We start from the raw sequence: 20,189 nt of genomic DNA, 5'->3' as shown, positions 1-20,189 counted from the left end.
TCCAGAGGAGCTCCACATGAGATATTTTAGCTAGGTACATGAGGGTTTTTGGCTAGTACATATGTTGAATGGGTGAATGTGATTGGTCAGGACTGTACAGGTGATTATGGGTTATGACCTGCAGGCTGAATCAGGAGGTGTGATTGGTCAGGACTGGATGTTAGTGTAGTCATGCTGTAACCAGGTCACCTGCTGTTGTTATGCAACGAAAATCCACTAGCGCATGCAGCTTAGTGCATGCAGCTATTACATGCAGCTAGCACCTGCATGTGTGCCTGCATGTGTACCTGCATGTGTACACTGTATGTATGTAAGTGATGATGCAGCTGTGTGTAAGTATGTATGTAGCTATCTTGGTAACCGTGTGTGTAACTAAGTGTTGTAAATGTGGATTGTGTAACTGTTTGAGGTTGTAAGGGGTGTTGTGAGTGTGTAAGAGTATGTAACTTCTGAATGAGTGCCCTTATGAATGTTCTGTAAGGCAAGACTAGGGGTGAATTTGTCCCAAGAAGCTGAATCTTGAGGAGTATTAAGTGATTTATAAGAGGAAAAGGGAGATTACACTACAAACATTTATTATTTTGCCCAAAAATAAAATAAAAGTCAACATGAAAAAAATAAAACCAAAATTTCACTCAGGGGAACAAACTGAGCATGCTGAGCCAAAAAAATAAAATGTCCCAAACTGAGCAAAAATCAGTGGACAATGTTTTGGGATGGTTTTTTTTCACGGGCCTGGCAGGCCTGGAGCGGGCTTGAGCGGGCCTGGAGCGGGCCTGAGACGGGCCTGCCCCAAAAGCACATTGGCTCAGTATTAAAGAAGTTTTGCCTTGCCCTGGGAGCTTCTTGGGCTTTTGATGGGCCCAAAATCTCAACATGGGCTTTTGGTGGTCTAGAAGTATCAACCCGGGCCAATGAATAGCCCATGGGCCTTTGAATTCCCAGAAAGCCCAACATGAGCCCCCACATAGCTAATGGGTTTTGGTAGCCCATGAAGATCTCCATGGGCCAGCAGATACCCTCATGGGCTTTTGGTGGCCCATGAAGATCTCCATGGGCCAACAGATATCCTCATGGGATTTTGGTGGTCCAAAAAGCTCCCCATGGGCTTTTTGTGGCCCAGAAAGGAAGCAAAAAGCCCATGGGATCCCATGATGTAACTTTTCCATTGGAAGTATCTGTTGGCCCATAGGGAACTTCATGGGCCACCAAGAGCCCATTAGCTATGTGGGGGCTCATGGTGGGCTTTCTGGGAATTCAAAGGCCCATGGGCTATTCAGTGGCCCGGGTTGATACTTCTAGACCACCAAAAGCCCATGTTGAGATTTGGGCCCATCAAAAGCCCAAGAAGCTCCCAGGGCAAGGCAAAACTCCTTTAATACTGACCCAATGTGCTTTTGGGGCAGGCCCGTCTCAGGCCCGCTCAAGGCCCGCTCAAGCCCGCTCCAGGCCCGCCAGGCCCGTGAAAAAAAACCATCCCAAAACATTGTCCACTGATTTTTGCTCAGTTTGGGACATTTTATTTTTTTGGCTCAGCATGCTCAGTTTGTTCCCCTGAGTGAAATTTTGGTTTTATTTTTTTCATGTTGACTTTTATTTTTTTTTTGGGCAAAATAATAAATGTTTGTAGTGTTAAGAGTGAAACTAATAGAAATAAGAAAGAAAAGCAGAAAATTTTGATTTTGGCATATGGGATACCATAAAGCATACCACATCCTCCCCCAACTTATTGTCTGTCCCCAGACAATTTCATTGTGAGGTTTACTTATGTTTGATTTTATTTTGATGTCGAGTTCTGTTGAAATTTGTCGATGTCCGTGTTTGAGTTTGTAGGTTTGATGAGTTGATAGATGAAGAAAAAAAATATGAAAAGAAACAATATGTTGATTATTTGTATTTGTATTTGTTTTGTTTGTTTTATTTAGTGTTTATTTTTGACTGTTTTTAATAGATTTATAGGTTGTTTTGATGAGATGTATTCAATTGTGTAGGCTATTTTTTTTTTTTAGTTTGTATTTTATGTGTTTTTCTAGTGAGAGTGTATTCTTTTTGGGTGGTGCGTGGTGATTGGTGCCCCGCTTGGAAAGGTATGTTCGTCGTGGCGCGCATGAATGCGCCCTGGTGTTGTCCTTGAGTCGCAGGGGGTGTAAGTGTTGCAGCCGCGGCTGCAACTTGTTCGAGTGTTGTCCGAGGGCAGAGCCCCCTCGCCGGGGACTCGTTGCTTGCCCAAAAAGGTGAGTTTTTGTATGTCCTAAACTGCGGCCGCTTCGCCTGCGCGCCGCGCTGTCCGCGCTCGTCCGTTCCGGTCTTCGTAGTTTCATCCGACCGGCCCGAGTATACATATACATATGCCCGGCCAGTTACATCCTCGCCGCTCAATATCGATTTCGCATTCGTCTTCCAATCTTCTGACAGGTTCGATCGGATCGTCCAGTGGGTAGCCAGTCGTCCGAGTAAGTTCTTTCCTTTCTTTAATCTCACTTTGCTGACCAGCTGACTTCTAATTGTTCTTCGTGATCTTTTTTAGGTCATTTCATGATGCGTGGGCCTTCCTCCTGGTACCGTGAAGGCTTCAGCCCCCCAACCGTGCTCAGTTATTGGTCAGAACTGAAGCCTCTCGACTCCCGCTCTATTCCCTTCTCTTCCCGGTGGTGGCCTTCGAACCATGGCCTGCTATTGGCCAGCAATGAGGCCTTGGGGTGGGTCTCTTTTCTGGAACGTTCTTCCCAGATTTTGAATACAGGTATAAGTACCCGATCCAGCCGCGAATCTCCGCTTCTCCCCAGCCGTTTTCATATGTCTTGGCCCCCTCGTCCTCCAACACCGTATCCAATTGTTATCCCATCTCGTGTATCCCGCCTCCGAAGTCTTTCTGCCCACATTGTTATACCTCCTGTGGGTCGTTTCCTTAGTGTAGTCGAGACCTAATTACTAAACTTCCTTCTCTTTTCTTTTATTTCTATCCGAGTAGATTATGGAAGACCCGACTGCCATCTCCATTAGTTCTGATTCCTCCGCTCCCATCAACACCAATGCTTTACCTCTCGCCCCTCCAAGCTCCGCTCCAGGCATGGACCTTGACGAGGCCATTGCTCAGCCTGTTCCTGCCCCTGTGGGCCGCTCTATCCGTCAGCTTGAGCGCGAGATCTTCGGGAGAAGCCTTTCTCCCCCAACTTCTGAAGTTCGAGCCGCCATCCGCAGCGCGGAGGACGCCATATATTGTGCGCCTCCTCTCCGCTCTCGACGAGGTGGTCGTGCCCAAGCTCGTGCCTCTGGGCGCGTTCGTGGTCGTGGTCGTGGTCGTGGAAATGGTCGTGGTCGTGGTCGTGGTCGTGCAACTGGCAGCACTCGCGCCCGTACCGGTCCCGTAAGTTCCCTTTTGTTTCCTTCTTTATGAACCCTTTCGTTAAAAGTTTGAAACTAATCATGCTACATAGTTTTTAATCTCCAATCGAGCCATGATCAACCCGAATTTCACTCCTCCTCCAGCCGCTAGAGCTAGCACCCCCCGGGTTGATCCTGATCACCCGTATGTGAATCGGGTTCCCGATGAGCCCGTTGGGTCGGGGACTTCCGATGACAACAGTTGGGTGGAGCCTCAAGTTCGTACCCGAACTCGGGTACCCTCCCCGATTCCATTCGGGTTCTATGACGTGGACGACTACCATCGCCTTGCCCCTCATCAAGTTGAGGCTTTACTCGACCGCCGCCCCGACTTCGGCCAATACGATCAATACCGATTCGCCCCGCAAGCTTACACTGTCTTCTATCAAGAGCTCGCCTCCGCCATGGTCGGTCACTTCACTCGATACCCGGCGGCCAATGCTTTGGAGAGAGACGGCCGTGTCCAACTCTTCCGATTCGCCTCTCGTTGTTACCGCGCTGCCATGTGTCGTGTTCCTTTCTAAGTTCGTGTTTCTTTTTTCTTCGTTCTTTGGCTTTCGTGGTCCTTAAGCTAATGACTTCGTTCGCCTTTTTTGACTTCGTTCCGTCTTCAGATGCCGCCTCTTTTGGTGATGGACATCTCATAGGGGTGAAAAAAGTATAAAACAGAAAAAAAAATCAATAGATAACAACAAAAAAATAAATTTTTTTTTGGAGATACGAGTCTAAAACCTAAAAAATTATTTATGTAGATTCTTTTGTTGGCCCTCCTGCTCTAGTGAACATTTTAAGTCCTAGTAATCTACTCCAAACCCCTCCCCCAACTTAAAAATGGTTGTCCCCAACCTATATGTGCGAGTTGAGATCCTTTGAGAGAGAGAAGCAGAGAGAGCCAAAGAGAGAACTGGGAGAATAACATAGATGAGAGAAAATAAGGGAAAAAGATTCAAGGATGAGGGAAGTGAGAGCACCTCCCCCAACTTATAAGATTGAAACTACTAAGATTTAAGATTCTGAGTAGGGTATTTTTATGTTGATTTTTGAAGTGAGTCTTTGATGTTTTTGATGAGTTTTATAATGATTTTTGATTTTTATGGTTTTTCCAGATTTAGCAATAATTTGACTTGGTAAAGATTTCTAAGAGAAGAAAGTTGATAGAAAAGAAAGTGAAAGAAAGGTTTTATTAGCTGTTTCTCAAGGTTAGTATTTGAGGTTGAACAGTTTAGTCTCATGCCCAGGAGATCATGCTCAATCAGAAGCATCCAAATCCTCTTCATCAGAAGAATGTAAACTTTCTTCATCTTGACTGTTGAGCTCAGGATCTTGTTCATCATTAATAACTTGATCCAAAGGCCGGCCACGAGGGTAAAATCGCTTGATGTGAGATGCCGCATAATTTCGGTGGAGCTCTGTTCCATCCAACTCTTCTAGTGAGTAAGATCCTTTAGGTAGTTGTTTCTTGATCCTAAAGGGACCATTCCAGCGGTTCGAAAATAATTTTCCCCACTGATCTTCCAAACTTTTATTGTAGATGAGAACTAGTTCGCCAGAATCCAAGGGTCGTCGTAATCGTGCCGCCATTTTCCTATCCCAATACCGGACAGAAGCTTCTCTGGCTTTCATCATCTTGGTGTGAGCTTCTTCCAGAATTTCTTCCCGTCGTGCGAGTTGCATTGCCCGAGCTTCCAAAAGTTGTTCCGTAGTTTTGATTGCTAACCAATCTATTCCTAAATAGGTGTCCATTTCCAAGTCCACTGGCAAAACCGGCAGTTGTCCAAATACAAGTTCGTAGGGAGTTCGTCCGGTGGTCCGTTTTGTTGAGATTCTGTCCGAAAATAAAACTAGTGGAAGGTACTCTCGCCATTTTCCGCCAGATTCGCCACAAATTTTGACCAGAGCATCCTTGATGGGTCGATGTACACGTTCAATCATTCCATTTGCCTCCGGGTAGTAAGGTGTTGTAGGTTTCAGCGTTGCTCCAATACTTTTCACAGCTTCAATGAAGTCTTCTTTAAATTCTGCGCCGTTATCCACTGTGACTGTCTTGATTGAACCATACCTGTAGACCCAGTTTTCCAAAAGAAACTTGGCTACATTACTTGCAGTGAGTTTCACCAGAGGGGCGGCCTCAACCCATCCAGATAAGTCGTCCCGTGCCACAATAAGATATTTGTATTGTCCAGCTTTGATGTGGCATGCGTCCAGAGCCACTCGTCCAAAGATGTAGCTATCCCCAGTTGGATTTCGAATTTCTCTAGGTACCGTTGGATCCCGCTTTTGACAAGCTTCACAGCTTTGAACCCAGTTCTTGACCTTCTTCTTCAGGCTGGGCCACCAAAACCAAGTTACCAATCGCTGATAAGTTTCTTCTATTCCACGGTGTCCCAGTTCTTCGTGAACCTGCCGGAGTAATTTTTCTTGATAGGTGTCCTTGGAGATTACTATTTGTGGAGAAGGTGAGTGTTTTCTCATGAGTCGTCCATCGCTACTGAAGAATTTAGCTGAGTTCCGTCGTAATTTTGCAAAATCCACTTTGTCCATTCCGTCCGGTGGTTCCAAGGTTTCCAGGTAGTGTCAAAGGTTTCTCCAATATCCTTGAGACTCCCATTCCTTGAGCTCTAGAACTGTTGATTGAGTGCAAATCCTGAAAGTGTAACACGGTTTGATCAGAGGTTCCTCCTCGTCAAAGTCATCCTGGTCCTCGTAGAATTCCTCGTCGTCGCTAGAAATAGGGCGCCTTGAAAGCCCATCCGGTAGTGTGAAAGTTTTCCCAGGTTTATGAACTATGTCGTAAGAAAATAGCTGAATAAAAGACACCCATCGAGTCATAGGTGCGTTGGGCAACGATGGGGAGTTTATCATTTGAATTAATGACTTGGCGTCCACTTGGAGTTCAAAGTGTTGGCCCCAAAGGTAGATCTGCAACTTCTTCAAAACCCTAGCTACTCCGCACAACTCCAACTTAGGCTGAGAGTACCGTGATTCCACTGGTGAAAATACTATTGATTCGTAAAGTATAGGTCGATCCAATCCAGTTTTGAGTTCCTGTTGCATCAACACCGCACCTGCCGCTATGAAGCTCGAGTCAACCGCCAGTTTAATCAACCCTGCGTCCGCCGAGTAATCAATGCTTTTGAGTACAATGTCTTTGCCGATTATTTCCTTGAGCTGCTTGAAAGCTTGATTGCATTTATCCGTCCAAATCCATTCGGCGTCCTTCCTGGTGAGCTGTCGTAAAGGTGCTGCCTTTTCTGACAGGTTTTCAATAAATATTTGTACGTAGGTGATTATTCCAAGAAATCCGCGAAGTTCCGTGACATTCGAATGGGTAGGCCAGGTTAATATTTTGTTTTTCTTTTGCGTAGAAACTTGTCGTCCAATCTGCGAGACCACGTGTCCCACAATATCCAGAGCCGGAACACAACAAGAAAACTTCTTCCCAGAAACCGTGAGTCCTGCTTCTTCTACTCTAAACAATATGCGTTCGAGTGTTTGAGCGTATTCCCAGATAAATTTTCGAATCCCAGGATTTTCCTCCAGAGTTTGTCCGCCGTAGGTTGATCTTGGTCCTTTGATGCCTCCGTCGTCAATGAATACCCCCACATGTTCTGGAATCTTGTTTTGCAGAATCCACATCATCTGGGCCTGGTATACCGCCACTGAATTCGTTGCGCCTTGAGGTAATCGAGTGAGTTGAAATCGTCCCAATGGAGTGTCAAAAGTTGTGAGAGGCCTTGATTCGTCCGCTAATTCCCGTTCGTCGTATCCTCCCATGATATCACCGAGTCCATAGCAAGCTCTTCCAGCGAAGGATTCAATGAATTCTTCCGTCGCAGGAGGCAAGCCAGCATCTTTAATCGTTACTTTGTTCATTTCTTGTAGATCATGTACGATTCTGAGTTTCCCGTTGTGTTTGGCAAAACAAAATACTGGACTTGAATAGCTTGAGGTTGATGGTTCGTAAAGTCCGGTCCTAATTCGTTCGCGTACTAATTCCGTGTATTCTTCCTTAATTGCTGCCGGAATAGGTATTGGTTTCTTCTGCCATGGAGTATGTTCTACCACTGGTATGACATAGGGTAAGCCATAGGAGTGTTTCAACAGTCCACGTTCCGCCGGACAGAATGCTAAAGCATTCTGTCGGATAGTAATGAGATGTTTAAATAATTTTATTTCCTCTGGCCAGAGCCAACCCTCAGGTCCAAAATTGATGACTTTCAGACGTTCTTCGGTTATTTTTGCTGTAGGTTGAAACTCCGGTGGATTTGGTATTAGAGGTGTTTTATAAGGATCTCGTGATAAGGTAGGTCGTTGAAGAGGTGGATTAATTGACTGTGGCATAGCTTGGTTGATAGGTCTAACTTTCTTGGCAACCGGTTTGTATTTAGTCATACACCACAAGTTATCTTCTTTCCAATTTTTACAGAGATCTTGCTGCGCTGAGGCCCCTAGTCCGGTGACTAGTAAACTATTGATTTGTAAATCTTCGTCCAAAGTCGGAGGTTGAATTGTGATCTGAGGTATGTTTTTCTCCTTTTCCGGTTTCTTCCTGAGACGCAGGCACATGTTCTTAACCCATCCCAGCTTCTTTGATATTTTAGATCGAATTTTGATGGAGTCGGTGTCGTTTGAGAAGCGTGACTGATTCGGGTGCTGCGTCATGTAAGCTGTTGTTTGTGCCGATTGTGTGGGGTTTTGTCCTAAATTTTTCAATTGATTCCATCCTCGTCCTTGTCCTACTTTAGCGATTGGTACCGTAATCCTTTGTCCGCTGTCGCCTTGAAAAGATAGAAATTCGCCTGAGCCTGGATAGTCCAACGTGCAGTCGTAATCGAAAAGGAAAGGTCGTCCGAGGATACATTCTTGAGCTTGAGGTGAAACAAAGAGGTGTACGGGTCCAGAGAATCGCCCAATTCCAAGGGTGCAATTTTCCACTACTCCTTTGATATCACATCTTTCCCCGCCGATGCCTCTCATTGGAATTTCTACTTTGACTACTTCTAGATCTAGATCAATTGCCGCCTGGCTGGGGATTACGTTCACCATTGATCCTGAATCCACCATGAATGGTACTTTTTGTCCGGAGATTTTAGTGTCGATAAATCCCAAAGCACAACTGTAGTAACAGTTATATTCCAAGTCTTCTTCCTCTTGGTTGAGTAACATCGAAGCTGAAACTTTAGGATCTGATTTTTTCTTGTTCTTGTATGACATTGCAGAAGTTTTGTACCCTGGAATTTGAGTTTGAAGTTTGTTGATAACTTCTTGAGCGTAAGTTGGGGAAATTGCCGTAAGTTGAGAAAATGTGGTTGGTATCTTCAAGTTTTCCAATTCCATGACTAAGGCCGCTTCCGCTGATTTTTCTCCTTTTGTGAGAGCTGCTTTCTTATTAGGGTCCAAGATCTGTCCTGGTGTCTTCCCGGTTGCCGGTACTTCTTGAATGGCCTCTTCTGGTCCGTCTTCTGGGTCCACGTCCATTGCTGAGTCATCCGCTTGTGCCGGGGGTTTTCGTCGTCCACGGAGCGCTTCTGCTCTAGTTGTCGCCACATTTGCTTCAAGTTTTACTTTTTCGAAGTTTGCCGATCCCAGTCGATTTTGTGCATTGAAGAGGTACATTTGGATTCTTGCTGAGTTTCTTCGCTGTTGATTGAAAACACAGCCGGGTGATTGGTTCTGAATGCTGTGTTGACTTGGGTTTTAGGTTTTGCGGAGTCCGCAGCTACCACCGTTCGAATGGGTCTGGAGGGATTCCAAGGAATTTTATCCCCATTAGGTAAGCAGAAGTCCTTTCCCTCCCGTTTTACTAAGCCTTCTCTTTCATCTTTCTGTGCTTCATAACACATGGATGTTGGATGACCTTCTCGATGGCAGTAAGCACAAGGTCGAGCTTCGTAGAGTCGTCCACTTGGTCGTTTGTTTCCGCAAGAGTATTCCGCCTTGGGTGGGTTTGTTAACTTGCCAGTTAGAGCATCAATTGCTTTTGCCAGACTGTCAACCTGCTTTTGAAGCACCTCAGGTGGGTTTTCTTCAACCCTGTCACCTTTTTTCTCGTCCAACTTCTTCTGCATTGCTCGATTGGCTTCACTGAACCCGCTTCCTACAAACGTCTTGTCTGCCGCAGCTCGGACTTCATCCTCAGCCACATCCATCAAATCTTCTAGGTGGGGCGTCTTGGGATAACCATCCTTGCCATAGGGAATCAGGTCTTGCTTGACCATCTCGTGTTTGATCAACTTCTGTAATTCTTTAGAAAAAGCCATAAAAAAGAGGTGAGTAACGTCTTGTTGGTCTCTAATGTGCTCATTAGCAACCAAATACTTTGTTATTAATAAAAATTTTGATTTGTAGTTTTTGTATTCTTTAAATCCTTTCGGTCCACCAGCCTTTGCTTGTTCATCCACAAAGTTTTGCAGATCCCGGATGGTGAATCGAATTTTTGCATGGGTGTCGCCCCATATTTCCTTCATGCTGCGCCTAAGCATGTCCCAGTCTCGTTGTTCGTAACCGTCCATCGATTCCAGTTCCTGCTTCAGGTCTTCTGGTCCCACAAAGCTGCAAATCTGTCAAACCATATCGTAGCCTTCTGCTCCGTAAACTTCCGCCGCCAGTTCAAATCGGTCCAGAAATTCCTTGAAGTTTTCGCCATCGTATAATAGGTTTGCCGCCTTGATGATTGTCACTTTTCTTTTGGGCTCTGCCCTGGGTTGGTTGTTGCCTTCAGGATCCGCAGGCAAGCCATAAGTTCCAGGAGGGTGAGTCTGATTATTTTGTTGAGTATTTCCATTGTTGGCCAGCCTTCCGCGATACATCCTTGTTCGAGTATGAGACATTGGTTGTGGAGGTGGTGGATCAACATTCATTCTTGTGTTCTGACTGTTTTGAGTTCCATTAAATAGTCCGAGTGGATTTGGATTGTTTGTTGGTAAGACATTTTCCAAGTCTTCAGCTTGTGGAAAAGCCATGTCCGAGTTTTAATTGATTCCTTGTTAATTTGTTTTCCGCTAGTAGGTTCGATTTTCGCTAATAGTCGTCCTAAAAAATTGGTCTCTGGATTTTTTCCAGGGCAAGTTGGGGGGGTAATTCACTAAAATAATACTAAAAAAACTAAATAATATGAAACTACTTTATTCTTCAACTATGCTAATAGTCAGAGGTTGTCATAGACTTAATAATGTGCTCTATTGAGTTTTGTACGGCCACCACTTTGGTGGTTAAAATCTATATCCTAAGGCTCAATATGCCAGTTTCGCCGGTCCCCTTGTTTTCTATGTTATAGGTGATTTTGTCGAGTATTTAACTATTTAATCCGGATTCGTACTAGGGTTATTTACTAAACTATTGGTATAAAACTAATTTGGCAGTGTTTAAAACGGAGATATGGTCCTTGCACTTCGCCAAAAACAGGTAAGTTCTCCTGCCGTAAACTAACTAAATTCACTAAAAATATGCTAATAAAATTTCGCTACAGTAGTTCATGATGTATATTGAGCCACTTGCTAACAACAGGATCCTCTATCACGTTGGGGACTCCCTTGTAAAGCTCAAAAGTGTTCCTGAGAACCTTTTGCTGAGTGCGGAAAGGGATGTATGAGGAAACCTCTGCCTTTCCTGGTTCACTAGACACTAAAACAAGCCCACCAATCTCAGATTGGCAGGTTTAATGTAGTGATAGTGGAGTGTTATCAAAAGATAACTGTTGTTATAAAGTGGGTGCGATGAAGTTGCTAAAATGTGTTATGAGTGAGGAGTCTGGACTTCAACCAGGTGATAGTTGGTCAAAGAGGACCCCTCAGAGGTTTGTGTTATGTAATGTGAGTGTTGTGTAGAGTTGTTATTTCGTATGTAAGTGTTTTGTAATGTATGTAAAACCAAAATATAGGGTGACTGATATATTGTGGAGTGAGCAGTTGTGTACTTTGTTTGTAGGGGAAACTGAGTGCAGGTAGTCTGCTGGGGGGAAAGTTACAACAGGGGAGGAGAGCCTCCTTTTATAGACAACAGTGAGGGATTTTAGCTCCAGAGGAGCTCCACATGAGATATTTTAGCTAGGTACATGAGGGTTTTTGGCTAGTACATATGTTGAATGGGTGAATGTGATTGGTCAGGACTGTACAGGTGATTATGGGTTATGACCTGCAGGCTGAATCAGGAGGTGTGATTGGTCAGGACTGGATGTTAGTGTAGTCATGCTGTAACCAGGTCACCTGCTGTTGTTATGCAACGAAAATCCACTAGCGCATGCAGCTTAGTGCATGCAGCTATTACATGCAGCTAGCACCTGCATGTGTGCCTGCATGTGTACCTGCATGTGTACACTGTATGTATGTAAGTGATGATGCAGCTGTGTGTAAGTATGTATGTAGCTATCTTGGTAACCGTGTGTGTAACTAAGTGTTGTAAATGTGGATTGTGTAACTGTTTGAGGTTGTAAGGGGTGTTGTGAGTGTGTAAGAGTATGTAACTTCTGAATGAGTGCCCTTATGAATGTTCTGTAAGGCAAGACTAGGGGTGAATTTGTCCCAAGAAGCTGAATCTTGAGGAGTATTAAGTGATTTATAAGAGGAAAAGGGAGATTAAGAGTGAAACTAATAGAAATAAGAAAGAAAAGCAGAAATTTTTGATTTTGGCATATGGGATACCATAAAGCATACCACACCGCACTCGCACCCGCACCCGCTCCCACACCCGTTGGTGGGTACCTGGCGGCCTAGGAAGGTAACTGCGCAGATACCCGTGTCTTGTCCTTCAACTCAACAACCAAAAATAATCCCTTCTGTTTGGTGTGGCTTTATAATCTCTTTGAACAGAAGGGTTTCTTCTGGTCAGAGAGTAAATAACAGCCTCTTTGACCAGAAGGTATTCCCTCTGGTTGGGAAGGATAAATGTCCTCGACAACCTGGAGGGATTCCTTCTTGTGGACAAGGTTTTTTAACCCCTGAGAACAAGAGGGTATCCTTTTGGTTGACAAGTTTGTACAGCCCGGAGGACCAGAATGAATCTCTTCTGGTTGCAGAGGTGATATAACCGCGGCAAACAGAAGGAATCCCCTCTGGTTGCAGAGGTGATACAACCTTGGCAACCAGAAGAAACCCTTCAGTTTGCAGATTCTATACAGCCTCTGAAACCAAAAGGGTTCCTTTCTGGTCGCCGAGGTTGGCTGGAGTTGCACAACCTTGACAACCAGAAGGAATCTAGGGATGGCACTTCGTACCCGGGTACCCAAACGGGTGCGGGTACCCGGACAGAATTTCACTAAAATCAGACACCCGCACCCGCGGAGCGGGTACCCGGGTGCGAATGGCGGGTACCCGGGTGCAAGAGGCAAGTACCGGCAGCCCGCGGGTACAATTGGGTCCGAGACGTCCAAAGACCCATCGATTGGGTCTGAAGACCCAATTCACTTCGGACCCAATCAATGGGTCTTCGGACCCGATCAAATTGGGTCTTCGGACCCGATCAAATTGGGTCTTCGGACCCAATCGATGGGTCTTTGGACCCGATCAATGGGTCTTTGGACCCGATCAATGGGTCTTCGGACCCGATCAATGGGTCTTCGGACCCAATCAATGGATGGGTCTTTGGACCCGATCAATGGGTCTTTGTGAAGACCCATTGATTGGGTCCCAAGACCAGTCAGACAGGCGGGTACCTGCGCCAGGTACCCGGGTACCCGCTGTAAGACTCAAAAGGTGTCGTGAGACCCTTTTGCTGAATGGCGAAAGGTATGGATGAGGTGCAAGCTCTGCCTTTCTGTATATCAGAAAACAAGACCACCAAGCTAAGCTTGGCAGTTTTATTCAGTGATAAGGATATGTTCAGAGATGAAGAGTATAGTTGGATTGTATGGTGGAAAGTTCTGAGTGTCTAAGAAACAGATGAGACGTCTGAAATGGGCAGAAAATACTGATGACTTGGACGGGGCTTGAACCCAGGTCCTTGAGCAGAGGGTATATAAAGTGAAAAAGAGAAGGTCAAGGTTTGAAAGCTATGCTTCCACCAGGATTGGAACCCAGTACCTTGAGAGGCTTGTGAAAGGTTTGTGAAATCAACTATGAGTGTGAATTGCAAGTAACTGTGATATGTATGTGTAATAAATAACTGTGACAGGTGAGTAGATGGATGATGGGAGCCAGATGGCATGAGGGAGGAAACAACTGGCAGGCAGAGTCCTCCTTATATAGTAAACTGAGAAGGGGTCTAACTTCTAGGGGGTTACATGAGTTTCATATGTATGCAATATCAAAACAGTGGCCAACTTGTGGTTGAGTGGAATAAAAGGAAGGAAATAAAAGAAACAAAGTAATTCAATATCCTATGCAAAGTATCCTCGAGATGAGTTGTGTGTGAAATCATATGTGAAATACTCTGTGAACTGTCCCGGACTAGCAGGTGAAAGGTGTGATCCGTGTATCTTCTGATCCAGTAGAGATAGGAAGGTGGTTCCAGTTGGTGACTAGGGGTTATTTTGGCCGTAGATTCCATTTCTGCCGTCCATTTTTTGCTATCTTGAGGCGTGTAGAGAGTACAAATAAAAGTTTTGATTTTCTCCTACAAACACAGGAATAACGACTACACCGCCCTTTTTCTAGCAAAATTAAACACCCGCACCCGCACCCGGTATCCGTCGGCGGGTACCTGCGCAAGCTGCGGGTACCCGCCAACGTATACCGGGTACCCGCCGACGGGTACCCAAGGCCATCCCTAAAGGAATCTGGGGGCAGGTGTGGGCATGTGTGGGTTCATACTCTGAATACCTGGTATCCGTTAGATTTTACCCAGAATCCCAGAGCCTGGACCCGCGCCTGCTTGTCACCCAGATGTACACGCGTACATGGTAATATCAGCGTAGAGTTGGCAAATGGATACCCGCTGGATCTGGGCAAAACAAAGTTACAAACCTGTCATGGGTACCCGCTATCTGCTGGTGGTTAACCGTGCTGGCCGGCAGGTACATGCCAGCATATGGGCGATGATTGAACTGGTAGATTCAATCCATAAGTGGTTCCTTCTTTCCCGGTGTGAATTCATCCTGGTCCCAGAGACGGTACAGTATCAATGGCCAAGAAGATTGATTCCTCCCGGTGGTCAAGACTTCATTGTCTCAATGACTGAGAGGAATCTTCTCATTCACCAAAAATACACAGTCTAAACAGCTGAGATGAATCCTCTCAGCCTTCAAAAACTCACCTTCTCAACCACTGGAGGGATTTCTTCTGTTAATCAAGACGGCACAGCCCCAATGGCTGAGAGGAATACTCTCAGTCATTGAGACTATACAGCAACAGCTGGGAGGATTCCTTCCAGAGAACAAGATGCACAGTCTTGACAAGCAGAGGTATTTCTCTTGGCCTTCAAGACTGCACAGTCTTAATTTCTGATAGTATTCCTCTCAGTCATGCAGACAATACAGTCTTGACCTCTGGGAGGAATCCTCTTTGCCATCAAGAATGTATCATATTTATTCCTCTCAGCAGGAGAGACTGTACTGTCTGATTGAATGAGAGCCTGAGCTCAGATGAATGCCATGGCGGTGTACATAGCACATAAGGACACCCCAATCCTCAAGTGTACAGATGCCTTGAGCCTGCGTGTCTGTAGACTATGTTAGACAGATGGAAGGGATGGAAAAAAACATGTAAGCCCCATCCTGGATGCCTGATCTGGTCAACCAGGGGTTCTGAGCTGAACACTCCTCAAATGAAGGCACAAAAAGGCATTCACACCTCAAACCAATGGATGAAAAACCATGAATACCTCTACTCAGGAATACATGGAGTGTGTACGAAAAAATGAGGTGTGCATGCTGGTGTGAGGGGTGCACAAATTATTTTATGGGGGTTTATCTATAAGCCCATGCCAATTTATTTTCAATTATCAAATTTGGAATTAGGAGTCAACAACAGTTGTGTTTAATTTTGATTTAAAGATTTCAGAGTCATTTTGGAATAATGTATCATATAATACCCCATTTTAAACAGACTAGAGTTTAAGGCGGCTACGCCGCTGCACTTTCAAGCTCCCAGAGCCATTTATCCATATGTGTATTTGTTATTTGGCTACATTTAAAAACAACTAGAGGCGAGGGCGGCTTCGCCGCTGCAGATCCACAGTTCATTTTTTCACCCTCTGTGTTTGATACCCCTGCAAACAGAAATAGCTCTGCATATCCCTCATAAACCATCCAGGAATAGCAATCAAGTTGTAGTGCACTCAGTGTTGACTTGTCTCATGCCACCCACTTGAATGATAAATTTCTTCACTCTGCACCAACAGCGTTAAAGATGGTGTGTGGGTAATCATTGCTCTGGCAGGTACCTGCTCCACGTGTACCAAGTACGGACTACCTGTTGGTGAGTACTCATTGCTCTGGCAGGTACCCGCTCCACGTGTACCAAGTACGGGTACAGGTATCTGGATTTCATGGTTTTTTGTCAGGGTACCCAGGTACCCACCAGTGAAACCCGGTCAACACTTGTAATGGAGCAGGTAGGCCTCAGTGCCACTGTCAAAGTGTTGCTTTGCAACAACACCCGCGCAGTTGAAAATCAATTGAGGGACTTTGCTAAATTTGTGATGAGCCACCCCTCCCATCTGGTCAATAATCACCCCCGGCAAGCAGGATGATCCATTGGCCTGTAGGATATTACCATTGGCACTGCATTGTCCCACCATAGGTCTCCTTGGCATTGTTTTTGCACCAAGAGTTTGTGGCCTGGGGCTCAAGGTGTAGAGACGCACGCAAATTGGAAACAAGCAAACAATGTGTGCAAAGGCGCTGCATTGTACAGCAGGCCTGCATATTTTGCAACCTGCACAAAATGCACTTAAAATCCAACAAGATAAATATATAAAGACATTTGTTTTTATTTTCATTTTTTTTGTACATGTATTTCATAACAAAGCAGAGCAAGAACACATCAGGGAAACCCGGTACCCGGCCCCGCCACGGGTACTGGGGTCCTGCTGGTAATCTCTAGGATCAAGCTTGTTTGTTTGAAAAGTACCCGCAGTACCCGCCAAAAAACCCGGGTACCCGCCGCCGCATCTCCGTGTCCTGGTATGGGTATCGAGTAATTGCTGAAAAAAAGATGACAGCTAGAGCTTGCTCAGAATGGAGCTTGGATTTCATGAAGTCTTCTGCTTCGGGGTTGAGAATCTGATCAGCATTCTAGTGTTTCTCTGCAATCAGGTTGGATTGACCAACAACTGATAATGTTGGGGATCATTCTGACCTGTGAGAACACGCCGTCAGTCGATGCCAAAGAGGAGCAATTAAAGATGACGATCTCAGCGGAAAACTCTTGCAAGACCTTGAACCTATTCGTTCCGGCCCTGCCCGTCGGACTTCAGCAGTTCACCTTGATCATCATCTCGCCTCTCCCGCTTCCCCTCCTTCTTTCAAAAGCACCACCGATCCCAGCAGTCGGGACTGCGTGCCCAAACAAAGAGCCAATCAGGACCAGCGTGTTGATCCTTGCTCTTTGAGCAACATGAGGTCTGTTGGCTTCCAAAATTCCAGGATACTGCCCAGGGTCACCTTCAGCAGGTTGATGGGCGCGTTTGGGGACTTGGGGCGATGGATGATTGGCAGTTAGAACTTAGAGTAGGAGTTCTCTGTAGATTGTTTGGAAGAAATTGACGGCCAGTGTTAGGTACACTGGACGGTGGAGAGTCGGGAAGAGATAGGTTGTCGCCATGGGCTTTCTTGTTGCCATAATTTAAGTATCCTCTTGAAAAGTCGTACTGAACATGACGGTGACCCCGTCAATGTCAATATTCGCATAGATTGCTTCCTCTGGGCGATATTTGAGGGCCATAGGGTCCCAATTGGTGGGCGCCACATCAGGATTAGAAGGATTAGCTTTGAGTGCCTTCTGGATTTCAAATGCGCGTTCAAAGGGTGCCGTCAGTGCATTGCGCTTGAGGACTTCAACCAATCGGATCAAAGCCAAACTTTCCTTTAAGCATAAGCATTTCCGCAGAGAAAAGTTGGTTCAGAACGGTCAGCCTTCAACACAACGCAAACATCCTGATGAATGTCCCATCAGGTTTGTATTTTCAGATACACAATCGATGAAAATTACCTAGATCAGTCGGCAGCTTCTCCACCTTGAATTCCAAACTGATATCGTAGTCTGGCTCAATGATCTTGCTTGCAGAAAAGGTTGGAATTAAAATGAATGCTGTCAGTGTTGTTGTGGTTGTTCGCGGGCAAGGCTCGCAGCCATGGGAGAATCTATGGTGGACGGCGCACCTAGCTATTGGGTGGTTCCAGAGGCAAGCAGAGGTGAAGAGGAGAGGAAGTCAAGAATTTGGTTGTATTACGGGGGTCTTGTGAGCTGTGACGGCGGAGACAGCCAGCGCGCCGGGAAGGCGGACCGCCGCTGGCTTGACCTGCAGCCTAAGCGAGCTCGGTGAAGATTTCTGGTCATGATAGCTGATGACTGTGGCGAAGGGGATGTAGAGAACAGACTTGCCTGGCTGGGCCGAGTACATCACAGGGTTCAGCTTTATTGGTTACTAGAGGCTAAGGCGGCTCCGCCGCTGCAGGGCAAAAGGGCCCAAGGTCACAGTTGTGGGTGGAAAATTACTGTGCACCGTTTTGGAGCTTACCCAGATGGTCTGGGGGCAAAAAAATGAATAAATAGGCCTTTTATAAAGTTTTGGAAAATATGAGTTCATTTCAAATGCTTGATTGCAATGAGCGTAACAGCATGCTTCGCTATACACCCACTTAGACTACACCGGGTTATCCCACTTTTCAGCTTGATTGTCCTCTTGAAGCTGCATAACATACACCAGGCTGAAAACAGAGGCAATGCGTCCACATTGCCTGTGTTTTGGGCCCTGATTTTTTATTGGGTTGAGGGAAAACAATTGCTTGTTACCCAGAGCGGGGAGTTGCATTAGGTGTTCCACATAGATGTTCATCCTTGCTTCAGTGCTTCCCCTCATCTAAAATCACTATATTATCTACTCTATAGTTTTTTTATCCCACCATCTCAATTAAATTTTTCCAAAGTCTCAAGTAATATTTGATGAAAATTTCATTGTACCTAGATGGAAAGATCAATGCAGTTATTTCTATTTCTTATTAATCTCCAGGTTGGTATTTAAAAATGATTGGGAGTGGTGGCATCATGAATGAGTCAAACTTCCAGATTCATGAAAAAATGAGGCAAGCTGACACTTGGTTCCTGAGTGTGACATCAGCCAAACAAAGAAAAATCATCATGAGGAAGAAAGAAATATCACTTTTTTAGGTGGAAGGATCTGAATAAATCAAACAAATCTCAGGATAGACCTCAACAATAAAGAATGTGTTTTGTGTTGGGTATAAACCAATCAGTCAAGCATAAAAAGATATATTAACTCTGGTGCCCACTTCTTATGGCTGTTGTTATCAGAGGAAAACTAAGTGTTTCTTCCATATTTGTTTCAGCTCTTGCTATTATAGACTTTCATGTGAAAGATCATGTGAAAGACCAGTTCTGCCACCGCTTCACTGCAGGATTTTGAATGAGCAGGGTCGTGGGGGAGAGAATTGGTGGTGGTGAGGGTGGGGGAGAATCCTTGCGGGTTCGGAGTAGGGGAGCGCGTGGTTTCCTCTCGTCGAAGATGTAATCAGATGGACGGAGAGGGCGGGCGCGGAAGGATAGGGCAGGGGATTGGTGGACATAGAAAGCGTTGAAGATTTCGGTCATGACATCGAGGAGCATGATGCTTCATGTGGGGCAGGCGAGGACCGGCGCCGAGGCAGGCGGAGCAATGGACGATGACAAGACCTTCACCGGCGTCGACGGCCTGCTGGACGCCCCGAGGGTGGGTGGGCACTAAGGCGTCGAAGGCCTGGGCAGCAAGAGAATTGATTTCGTGGGCGGCCCGCTATGACCGGCACAGACCGGTCATCGGAGATCCGAGTCCCCTCAATGACCGGCACAGACCGGTCATCGGGAGGAGATCTTAGTCCCCTCGATGACCGGTGCAGACCGGTCATTGGGAGGAGATCTGAGTCCCATCGATGGCCTATCAGACCGGTCAACCGGCCATCGAGAGGTGTGAGTTCCCTCGATGGCCAGTCAGACCAGTCATTGAGAGGTATGAGCCCCTCGATGGCCGGTCTGACCGGTCATCCAGAGATGTGCAGACCGCCAAGGAGGTCGAAGCCTCCCCGGCAAGCGAGGGCACATTCTGCCTGCTTGAAGCTGACTCCCTCAGATTCGGAGCAACCCTGGATGTCCTTGACTGACCATCCAGAGGACTAAACCTCTCAAGCTGACCTGTAAACACTCGGACGAGTGTGTACAGGCCAGCATTTTGTCTGCCCAGGTGCAGGGCCCTGGCAACAGAGTTGTGTTCAGGCAGGTGCAAAGGATGTCAGGGCCCAGGGACCTTGTGTCATGTGCGAGCTGGGACCGATACTTAAAGGGCTGGGGGGAAGCTGTTTGTCCCCCCAGGGGATCTGGGTTTCGTCCCACCCCCTCCCTGAAGGCCCCCTATTTCATTTAAGTAGGCTGCTTCTTGATTTCAAAAAATCACAAATTTGAATCTTGAACAAAACTGTAAAATTTAAACTTCAAACTCACACAAAACAAAAAATATGACCACAATCAAAACATACAAAAAATAAAATAAACTCAAACAAAACCAAAAATTTACACTCAAACAAAACATAAACTCTAAATTCAAACAAAACATAAACTCTAAACTCAAGCAAAAAAACAAACTTGATCAACTTTTTACACTCAAAAAACACAAATTTGAAACTTTTAATTTCTTTTGCCTGCAATTTCAATGAAATGCAG

General features: G+C 45.7%; 1 protein-coding gene across 1 annotated transcript; it reads right to left on the bottom strand.

Moving 5' to 3' along the window:
- Positions 1 to 17,102: 17,102 nt before the first annotated feature.
- On the bottom strand, positions 17,103 to 17,880 carry PtA15_3A906 (uncharacterized protein; the record flags this gene model as incomplete). The annotated part of the gene is made up of 2 exons (XM_053167921.1): positions 17,103 to 17,342; positions 17,710 to 17,880. The coding sequence occupies 2 exons, from the start codon at positions 17,878 to 17,880 to the stop codon at positions 17,103 to 17,105; spliced, it is 411 nt and encodes a 136-aa protein (XP_053019090.1).
- Positions 17,881 to 20,189: the final 2,309 nt, after the last annotated feature.

The sequence above is a fragment of the Puccinia triticina genome, chromosome 3A, assembly GCF_026914185.1.
Source record: "Puccinia triticina chromosome 3A, complete sequence".
Classification (NCBI taxonomy): domain Eukaryota; kingdom Fungi; phylum Basidiomycota; class Pucciniomycetes; order Pucciniales; family Pucciniaceae; genus Puccinia; species Puccinia triticina.
Note: the sequence above shows the minus strand (reverse complement) of the source record. Positions and strands in the feature narration are given on the sequence as shown.